The sequence below is a fragment of the Pinus tabuliformis genome, chromosome Q (assembly GCF_031772625.1).
Source record: "Pinus tabuliformis cultivar Carrire ecotype Pingquan chromosome Q, CPIR1, whole genome shotgun sequence".
NCBI lineage: Eukaryota > Viridiplantae > Streptophyta > Pinopsida > Pinales > Pinaceae > Pinus > Pinus tabuliformis.
In genome coordinates, this window is record NC_142296.1 from 1153634522 (window position 1) to 1153646315 (window position 11794).

General features: G+C 36.4%; 1 protein-coding gene across 1 annotated transcript; it reads left to right on the forward strand.

The window, feature by feature from the left end:
• The first annotated feature begins 5961 nt into the window (after positions 1-5961).
• Positions 5962-6659, forward strand: LOC149223735 (pectinesterase inhibitor 7-like). Its single transcript, XM_089383396.1, has one exon. It carries the CDS (start codon positions 5981-5983, stop codon positions 6557-6559), a length of 579 nt encoding a protein of 192 aa, XP_089239522.1. The 5' UTR covers positions 5962-5980; the 3' UTR covers positions 6560-6659.
• Positions 6660-11794: the final 5135 nt, after the last annotated feature.

Consider the following 11794-nt stretch of genomic DNA (forward strand, 5'->3'; position numbering starts at 1 on the left):
GGAGATCTGTGAGATCGATTCTGGTGGTGAAAGAAGATGGCGAGCAGTGGAAAGATAGAGATCGAGAAATTTAATGGTCATAGTTTTGAGTTGTGGAAACTCAAGATGGAGGATCTATTGGTGGATAAAGATTAGTGGATCGTGGTAGATCCAGGTACTAAACCAACGGGAGTGTCTGATGAAGAATGGAAGAAGTTGGATCGGAAGGCAAAGAGCACAATACAATTGTGTGTCTCAAATTCAGTATTGCTGAATGTATCAGCGGAAGCTATGGCGAATGCTTTGTGGGACAAGTTAGGGACTTTATATCAATCTAAGTCTCTGGTGAATAACCTGTTCCTGCGGAAAACGCTGTATAACCTGAGGATGAAAGATGGAGACTCGGTGACAGAGCATCTAAATGCATTTAATACTGTGGTAATTCAGTTAGCATCTGTTGATATTAAAATTTCAGATGAAGATAATTGCATCAGTTTGTTGTGTTCTCTACCAGATTCGTGGTATAGTCTAGTTATTGCAATAGGTAGTAATGCAACTACCTTACAGTTTGATGAAATAGTCTCAGCTTTGCAGACGGAGGAGATGAGACGAAAAAATATGGAGAGCTAGAATGGTGATGCTTTGTTTGTACGAGGACGGTCCCAGAACAAAAACAAAAATAAGTCATCAAGTGGGAGATCTAAATCTAGAGGGAAATCTAAATCTCCAGGAAAACTTGTAAAGGTGGTGTGTTGGAAATGCGGAAAGGAAGGCCACTTTAAAAGGGACTGTAAATCTAAAACTCCTGACAAAGGAAAGGGATCTGATGATACTCCTTCTGCAGAGGCGAAAACCACTTCAAATGAAGGTGGTGATGTGTACTTGGCTTTTTCAAGTACACATGTAGATCATGAGGCATGGTTGATTGACTTAGGTGCATCATTTCACTTCACTCCCCATAGAGAGTGGTTCTGCGAGTATGAGAAATATGATGGTGGTGATGTCTTCTTGGGGGATGATAGGAAGGCTAGAATCATTGGTCGCGGAAAAGTAAAGTTGAAGTTGCAAGGTGGAAGGGTTAGAATGCTTCCAGGTGTTCTACATATTCCTACATTAGCCAAAAATCTGATTTCTGTAAGCAAGCTAGATGATGCAGGTGTAAAAACAGTGTTCGATAAAGATACTTGCAAAATGGTTCGGGGAGCACTGGTATTGATGCAAGGAGTTCGGATTGGAACTTTGTACACGCTGCAAGGTAGCACTGTTATTGATGGTTGCAATAGTTCTATGATTCCTGAAAGTGGAGCAGAAAATCTAGTGGTCTATAGAGAGAAGACCATGCTGTGGCATCAAAGGCTTGGACATATTGGAGAGAAGGGCCTTCGAATACTTCATGGTAAAGGTATGGTAGAAGGTATGAGTAATAGCTCTCTAGATTTTGACTTCTGTGAAAATTGTGTATATGGGATGCAGAATTGGGTGAGTTTCCCCTCTGGTGCTAAGAGGGAAAAAAAGATATTAGAGCTTGTGCACAGTGATGTGTTTGGACCTATGAAGGTTCCATCACTGGGTAAGTTTGTGTACTATGTATCATTTATCGATGACTTCTCAAAGAATACATGGATATATTTTCTTAAGAAGAAATCTTAAGTCTTTGACAAGTTTAAAGAATTTAAGGCTCTAGTGGAAAACCAGACAGAGAAGAAGATAAAGGTGTTGAGGACAAATAATGGTGGAGAGTTTTGCAACAAGGAATTTGAAGAATTCTGTAAGAAGTGTGGTATATCACAGCAAAAGACTACTCCATATACACCTCAGCAAAATGGAGTTGCAGAAAGAATGAACAAGATGTTGATGGAAAGTGTAAGAAGCATGCTCAATGGTGTCGGGTTAGGATAGGAATTCTAGGCAGAGGCGGTGGATACTACATGTTACCTGGTTAATAGGTCACCTTTATCAGCGTTGGAGGATAAGACTCCACAAGAGGTATGAATTAGTAAGAAACCCTCTCTTTCACATCTAAGGGTATTTGGATGTGATGCATATGTACATGTTCCAAAGGAGAAACGAACCAAGTTGGATAGTAAATCTAAAAAGTGCATCTTTATTGGGTATAAAGATGGTTTAAAGGGTTATAATCTTTGGATCCTAGTAACAAGGAAGGTTGTGTACAGCCGAGATGTGGTGTTCAGAGAGGTGAAAGATGTTATTAAACATGAATTCCAACCAAAGGAACCTGAGAAGATAGAGTTTGAGCTAAAGGAGGAAGAATCAAACTCTACAGCAGAGGAGGAATTAGAAGATGAAGAGCCATAAACTCCGGCTGTGAGAAGATCAGTTCGAGAAAAAAGACAGCCAAAAAGGTATAGTCCATCTACTTTTTGTTCAAATTTTGCTTTGTCTGTTACTGATGATGATCCCAGAACTGTGAAGGAAGTAGTGGACTCAGAGGATGGAAAACTCTAGAAAGAGGCCATGGTTGATGAAATGGTATCTTTGCACAAAAATGAGGCTTGGGATGTGGTGGAGTTACCGGCTGGAAGGAAACCCATTGGCAACAAATGGGTGTTCAAAAAGAATATAAATGCAAAAGGAAAAGTGGATAAATACAAAGCTCAGATAGTAGCAAAAGGTTATTCCCAGGTGCCGGGAATTGATTTTGGTGATATTTTTTTCTCCTGTTGCCAAGGTAACTTCTATTAGATTACTTTTATCTATTGTTGCTGCTTTTGATTTTGAGGTAGAATAGATGGATGTGAAGACAACATTTCTTCACAGGGATCTGGAAGAGGAGATCTAGATGAAACAACATGAAGGCTTTGCGGTGAAGGGTAAGAAAGAACTGGTATGCAAGTTAAAAAATCCTATGTATGGGTTAAAACAGTCACCAAGGATGTGGTATCAGAAATTTGATACATTTATACGGGGACTTGGCTTCACCAGAATCAAAGCAGATCACTGTGTGTATTTTAAATTAATTGGTGATCGTGTTATTTATCTGGTTTTGTATGTGGATAATATGTTGCTAGTTGGAAATGACAAAGAAATTATCCAGGATTTGAAGACCCAATTGTCCTCCAAATTCGACATGAAAGATCTTGGTGCTGCAAACTATATTTTGGGCATGGAAATTAAAAGAGATCGTACAAAGAGGAAGCTCTGGTTAAACCAGAGGAAGTATGTCGAGACAATACTGCAGATGTTTAATATGTAGGATAGTAAACCAGTGAAGGTTCCTATTCCTGTAGGTGTGAGCTTATCTGCTGAACAGTGTCCCAAGACACAAGAAGAGGAAGAGGACATGTCCCGTGTTCCATATGCAAGTGCAGTCAGTAGCCTGATGTATGCAATGGTCTGTACTAGACCAGACATTGCACATGTAGTGGGAGTATTGAGCAGGTTTATGTCAAAACCAGGGAAGGAGCATTGGACAACGGTGAAGCAGGTTTTCAGGTATTTGCATGGCGCTAGTGATTATGGTTTGTGCTACCAAGGAAGACCAAGATTGGACAGAGTGTTGGATATTCATGGATTTGTTGATGCAGACTGGGCTGGAGATATGGATCAGAGAAGATCTACAAGTGGGTATGTGTTTAACTTATTTGGATGTGCATTCAGTTGGATGAGTAATAAACAATTTGTAGTGGCACTATCAACTACAGAGGCAGAATACATGGCAGCGACTCAGGCAAGCAATGAAGTCGTTTGGTTGCAGACATTGTGTTCAAGTATGGGGTTAGTACAGGAAGCTATAAGGATAGACTGTGACAGCCAAAGTGAAATTTTCTTGGCAAAGAACTCTGCATATCATTTAAAGACAAAGCACATTAATGTTCAGTATCACTTTGTGAGGGATATGATAGAAGACAAAAAGGTGTTGCTGCTAAAGGTGGACACTTTGAAGAATATTGCAGATGCATTGACAAAATCTGTGAGCTCTGAGAAGTTCTCTTTGTGTAGAGAAACAATGGGCATTTCAGGGCTGGAAAAATGACTAAGCTCCCTTGTGGCCCACTGTGGAAAGAAAACAACAAGTGGGAGAATGTTGGGTTGTGTTATATTCTTTGCATGACTAGCCCACGTAGTTAATCGGGGGGTTAGATGGGGGGCGCAGCACCCCCTTCGTTGCGCCGATTGTGTAGCGGGGGGGGATCATAGGAGGTTTCAGGGGTACCCGTAACTCCACTTTATGGGGTTCGGGGCAGCACCCCAGAAAATTTTGGTTTTGGACCCTATGTTAGGTTGGGCAGACCCACCTATGGTTTTGTGCATGATTTTCGCATATGTTTTTTGGACATGATGGTTTTTGGTCCAAGGTATTGGATGCTTCGGCATGTATAAATATGTATTATAACATTGAAAAGAACATAATAAAAAATCAAGCTGGTAATCCCGGTTTTGGGATCCAAGGGAAATCTTTGTGTATATGTGTTTTATGTGTTATGCTCTCGCATTGTTTATTTTCTATGTTTTAGAATTCGTATGCAGGTAATTTTTGTACGGGGTTAAAACCTACAAGTTGGTCGTTGGTTCATTACTTGAGGACTCTTATTGCGGAAGCCCCGAAAAACCAAGGTGTCAATATTGTTGATCTTGCAATGTTCAGACAATCACGTTTTAAATGAAAGTCAAGTGAGAGCTCGAAGATGTGATGGTGAAATAGTGGTGTTTGTGAGATTCTACAGCAGATATGAAAAAGAGTCAGACATAAATTATGCTTTTTGATATAACATGTGTTTTCAGTGTTTTCCATGTAAACATTAAGGAAAGGTCATGTGCTGTCATTCAGAATTGCCAAGAGTCCATCTAAAAATTATTGTTTCCTATATATAAATTGTAATTATGCATTAAATATGTTGATAATTTTTTTTATGTTAATCAATATTTACAAAAAAAAATTCGGCGAAGATCACATGAGACATCATTTGTCGATGCGTTTGGAACCAACCAGTGTGGTTCATCGTCATGACAAGTTGAAGAAACAGAGCCAGCTTAGCATGTTAAATAGTCTGAGCAGAGACTCCAACGGCTAAATCGACCAACGGCTAATTTTGACCTACGGTCCATAGGTCAAATACTATTCATAATTTAATATTATTATTATTAATAAACTATTCATCAATTATTATAAAATATATATATCATATAGTTGAGGTTAAATTTTTTTATTAAATGGTTAGTTAGAAAAGGTAAATTATTTGATTTAATAATATAAGTAATTATTTATACTTAATATTATATTGGTAAAATAGCCTTGATAATAATATATTATTAATATTAGTAGTGAAAATATAATTATTAATTTAATATTATTAATATTAATAATAATATTAATATTATTTATGGAAAAAAGTTAAATTAGTTAAGATATATAGATAAATTATTTAGTTTATTTATCTAAATTATTTAATAATAATTATATGTATATAAATATATTAATAAAGTTAGGTAAAAGATCGATAAAATAAATAAATAAATTAATTAATTAATTAAATTAAATAATTAATCAATTAATTAAAAATAAATAAATAAATAAATAAATATCAGAACAAGTTGAAGAAACAGATCAAGATTGGCAGTTTAAATAGAAAGAGCAAAGCCCCCAACCGTTAACAAGACTAACAGCTACTTTTAATAATGTTAATCAATATTTTATTTCATATATATCTGTAACTATGGTAAATTATTAATAATGTGATGAATGTTTGCTATTGCTTTAGATCTCAATTTCTAACATTTAGGACTCAGCGTTGAAGTTTTCTAACATTTAGGACTCAGCGTTGAAGTTTCTTAAGGGCGTTTTTGTAAATAACTAGAAACCGCCGAGGGATTTGCCATGAAAGTAAAGGTAATATTCGGAAAAATAAGGCGCCAACTTGGCCACGATCACATGTAACAGTTGAATGGCAAATCAGGAAAGGGTGCGAACCCCCTATTTATAGCAGAGCAGAGCAAAGGTCACCCATATGCGTCCTACAAATACGTCTCAGATCTAATCACCATGTCTCCAGCAGTTATTATTCTTTTTATCAGTCTTGTTGCTGCCATTGACGGTTCAGCGTTAGCAACGAAGGGCTTGAATCCCGTCATGGCGGAATTTATCAAAACTTCCTGCGAGGTCACTCTGTATCCGCAGGTCTGCGTTTCGTCCTTCTTTTCTTACGCAGGGTCTCTGAATGCCACGCAGAGCGATCTCGTGAAGGCAGCCGTGCAGACGAGCCTCGTTAATGCCCGCAACGCTTCCGTCTGGGCCGCCGGCATGAAAGCCAGAGAAGCTACGATGAGTAAAAGAGAAAGAGCGGTGCTTGGGGATTGTATAGAGAATTTCGGGGTCACCACGGACCAGATTCGCGAATCTCTGTCGGAGCTGGAGAAGCTGCGGCAAAGCACGTTCCAGATTCAGATGGGCAACATCAAGACGTGGATGAGCGCCGCCCTCACCAACGAGAATTCCTGCCTCGACGGCTTTCAGGGCGTTAAGGGGAGAGTTGAGACCATGGTCACGGCTCGCGTTCATTATATGTGCAAACTCATCAGTAATGCCCTCGCTCTCATTAACAGATTCGCCGGCACTGGATGAGGAGAATGACACCCGACACCAAAAAGGTTAAAAGCCTTTTTAAAGTATTTCGGAGTACTTATTTAAGTGCGATTTTGGGAGTTTTGGTTGGATTTTTGGAAATTGGGTTGAATTATTTGTGCCTAAATTTTGGATTCAGCAATTTTTTAAAAAAAAGTGGGGAACTTAGATGGTGAAGAATTTATTCATTAAACTTGTAATTTTAAAGAAATTTTTATCAAATTTATTATATATGTAAATTCATTAATAATGTTCTTATTCTCATTAACAGATGGAGGAGAATGACCCCAATACTAAAAATTTAATGTATTTCATAGTAGTTATTAAGATTCCACTATATTTCTTGCTAAAATTCAATCAAAATATTTATACCCAATCTTAATTTATGTGGTTTAATCAAATTTTTTGCCTGCGTATATAGATTTATTTCAGACCCTCAAAAACTTATAAAAAAACTTTGACCAGCAAACTTATATAAAACCGAAACAATTCCAAAAGCTCATACTTAAAACAACTCTTTTTCATTATACAATATAATCTGCATGCATATGATAAGTTCTTCACTCTGGGATTATGCCAAACTCAGAGCTTTTTTTACTTGTAATTTTGGCATCATGGTGCTATAATATAATATATGTCTGGTTGGAAAAAAGTGCAAAGCTGGGAGTAATCAGAGAAAATCCACGTAGCTTCAGAATCCCTTAACGCAGTGTTTATCCACATGAATTTCAAAATTCATTGTCTGGTTGCAGCGGGAGTCGCTCAAGGTGAACATGATACATTTTCTTTTATGTTTTGATGAGATTGGATGCTTTACATCAACTTTAGTACAATACAGCGAACATGGACCCCATATAGTATTCACGACCTGATCAATATGGACCCCTCATTGAAGTATTCACAACCTGATATGCGACATAATATGCTAGGTTATGTAGTGTCTAGGGTGCTTCGTATCATATGCTTTATATGTTATATTGATATAAATATTAAGCATCATATCATAAATCATTAATCGTTTTCTTACATTTTTATTGAATAAAATTAATATAATATTTAAAAATTTGTATTAAGAAACCATAAATCTATCATTAATTTAATACATAATATTATTTATACAATACCTTATATCATAATTAATATTATTTAATCATGGCCTCTCTAATGGGGCCAGTGCAATATTGTAACCATCGAAACCCTTTACACGTTGTCAAAGCGATCTATTATAGTCAGTACGGGGTTTTGCTAGTGAGCTATTATTCATCTGATAAAGATTCTAAATGGTTTTTGTTTCTTGTAAAAAAAAAAAAAAACCATATATAAGCAAGGGGGCCATTATCGTAGCGGTAGTCCTTGCCAGGGTTAAGAACCTGGGGTCGCTTGTTTTGTATTGTTTCTTGCACTGGATTAGTATATTTGGCAAAAGCCTCATTCAAAATCCTTTGCTTCTACTGGCTAAGGGATTGAACGACTGCATCGCTAAGGGATTGAATGACTGCAAAAATGTCTGCTTTCAGTTTAGATTTGGCATCTGATTGGTTTACTCAAGGAGAATGATCTGTAAACTGTTGGATTCCCTAGTAAAGCGTCAGATGACTATTGAAACCAAGTCTATACAATAGCCAATGGAATGGAAATTACATGGCAGTCCCACATTAACTGCCTTCACCTCAGTTCATTAAACAAAAGTAAAGTTACGTCCACATATCATTTTCATTAATGATGATTAAAATTTTTCTCCTTTTTCTAATTAAAGTATGATTAAAGGTCATGATCATTTATATTATTATTTCTTATAAGTATCATTTTTCAAAAAAATTCAAACATGTCAGAGTGTTATAGTTTTCAAAATTGTATTGTGTATACTTTAAGGAGTTCGTAAGAGATTTTAAATAATAACTACGATCAAGCAAAAGCTCACGTTAAAATTGCATATTTAAAACATTTAATGGGAAATGAACGACGGATAGGTACTTCACGGTTCACCTAATCCAAGAATCATGATGAAACCATGATTTTCTGACTCGTTTATGCACATCAGCAATTACCAAAGTGCCAAGAAAATTGCCGTTTACACGAAGAAAATAAATGTAAACAATACAACATTGTAGTGGGCCTAGATTGATTTCGTACTAGAAAAACACTGGTGCACGTCTCAAGCACATCAACAAATCTCTGGCACATCAACAAGGAGTGACACTCCCTCATTTTTTATTTGAGTCTGTCTAAAATTCTACGTGGCCCCATTTTTCCATGCAAGGTGCCATATGTGTGACCCTTCTGCATGTATGGCATATGTTTCTGGTAGCAGATTCTGTTTGAGGTGCGGGAGCAACATTAGCAAAGATGGATAGACCACAAGCATGTGTTGATTAACCTAATCCGTGTGTAACGCCTCCGAAGTCGCGAAGGTCTCTGAAAGACCGCAGTTGTACCCTCTATATCTAAATCAGAAATATCTACGAAAACTGGTTCTGAAGAAGCTGAAACAGAAATTGAAAAATCAGGTTTTGTTTGAATCAATTACAACCCTCTTGCTACTGCTTGGGGGATTTCATGTTGTATTTCATTCTCTAACAGTCACCATGGAGCGTTTAGCCTGGAAAGGAATAGAGTTCCTTAAAGTGATTGAGATATCGCATTGCAGGTCGACTTCTGCAGACTAACTGTGGTGAGATGTTCTATGAATTATGGCAGTTGCAGCCGATCAATTGAACTTCCTCCCTACAAGCATCTCCTCAACGTCCCGTCAATTCTACATGTCAGCCAAATTTGTGAACAATAGTGGAAAAACATTATGTATGTCAGTCAACCAAATTCATGAGCAATAGTGGAAAAACAGTGAATGAAGAGCGCAGATGAATATAAAGTTTGTCAACAAACAGTAAGCGAGATTGTCTCTCGCCACTTTTATACCTTTTGATTGATCCCGATTGAGCCCTCTCTTGCTTGTTCGGTTGCTTCAAGTTCTCATAATATCAGAAGGGGAGCTGCTTGAGGCCTTTTGCTCTCTAAGAGGACTGAGAAGGGGAGATGTGGGATCTTGAAGCGAGAAAGGTTTCTTGCAGTTTGTATAATGCAGGAGAGTCATGGAAGTTGTGTTTCAAATGTGGGTTGTTATGGTAAGCTCATTCACTCCGACTATGCTATTTTTGTTGTTGAATGTTGTGATTAGAACCATTTTTATTACTTCTGGGATGCGTCAGAGTAATAACACCAACACGAGTAACAAGGACTTGAACTGTGGAAAAAACCCATCTCTACATCTCTGTTATCCAGACTGAGCAACATTACAATTAACTCTGTTTTTTATGTTTCTTTGTAGGCCTCATGGTGAAAGATCTTCACATACCTTTCGCTAGCTCTTCACACCCTTCGCCAAGAGGCTAAAAATGGCAAAACAAAGGTTAGAATAATCATTTGTATTACTCATAGTACAATGCTGAAATTGTAAGAGTAATTTTTTATTTTTTTATAGATAAATGTCCATCAAAATTGTTTTTAAATGATTTATGCATAATTTTTTTGAAATGATTTGTATTTGTCGGAGTACAATGCTGAAATTTTAAAAGAAATCATTTTTTTATTTTTAAATAAAGAGATGTCTATCTATTACTGGGAAAGCAGTGATGCATATGATGCGAATGAAGAGAATTTGAAATTTTGCGTTACTTTCTTTTGAAATTTAGAAATCCAATTTAAGTAAATGCTTTAGTAACTGAATTTTCTTTTCATTCTGAAATATGAGATATCTTTGACATTTTACATCAGTAATTGAATTTATTGTTTATTTTGAAATACGCTAAATCGATGCGAATGATGCAGGATTCGCAGAGGATCTTGCCTACCTGACAAGGAAGCTTCCAAGACTCTCTACAGTGCTCCAGAGGGCTCGGCCCTCATAAAATGCTTCAGGTTGTGGGAAGCTATGCAACTGGCTTGGCTTGGCTCTGAAGAGAATTTATGTCATCTCACCGATTGGATTTATTGTGAGTTATTGTTGATAACTCAAAGACACAATGAGAACATGTGGTGAGAAAATGTGGCATCAAAGAGTTGTGACAGAATTCAGGGCAGCAAGAACAGGTGGCATCTAAGAAAATGGTAGTGGCAGCATACAGGAAGTGAAAGTTCCTTTGGACATCACAAAATAGACAAAAAAGAAATGCTTTGCGTTTAGGAATCCGAACTTTGGATAAATACACTTTGTATATCTAAAGTTGCCTTGGGAAACATGAAGTTTCCAATAAGAGGTCGATTTGAAAACTTTTCTTAAAATTTTGGTGCAGCCAAATTGCCAGCAAAAACTTTGGTTAAATATTTGTAGGCAAGCGAAATGTTTGGTCAAAGAAGTGTTTAATTGTCAGTCAACCCCTTATCGAAGGCTATAGTCCCTACTATGACAGAGGCAGGGACTAATAAAAATGTATGTTTTCGTTTAAAAAGAAAAAATAAATTTCTTTTTATAAAGGGTATTTGTTATATTACCATGAAAAATTATTTTAAGTGATTTCAATTTTTAAATAACAATTAATTTTAAGTAATTAAAAAATTAAATTTAATTTAAAATAATATAAATTAAAAATAACAATATAAATTATAAAATCAACAGTTATACGAAAACTAATTATATAAAAAAATGCTTATAAGGTAAAAAATTAATTAAATATATATAAATAAAAAGGTGTCTTTTCATTTAAAAAATAAAAATAAAAACATTTTATGATGATGATGATGGTGGTGGCTAATGATGGTGGTGGCTAACGTCCACTGAGACCAAATATTGGTCTACCGGACCTAAAGAAACAAATTATGTATTTTGATTTAAGATTTTCTTCCTATGCTCAAAAAGCTTGGAGAGAAGCCTCCCAAGCACATTATAATTTTGACATTGTAAAAGGCTAGGAAGGTCAGTATTGTAACAAAGATTGTGAAACTGAGATCTAATGTGGTTGTACATGGGGCACTCTAAGAGGAAGTGGTTTTCATCCTCAATGTTCCTATTCTCACATATATGGCAGATCCTTTCCATCCATGGTGTTTTAGGAACTGCCCAACGACCTGTTTCACTATGGAGCTCATGAGAATTCATTCTAATATTTGCTATATTAATTTTCTTTTTTGAGCTAGTTAAAATAGAGAGATACTTTTGATCTTCTAGGGTGGGGTTGATGACCTTCTTATAATAACTTAATTTTCTTTTAGCCGCTAAATCTTTCTCACACCACATTTTTT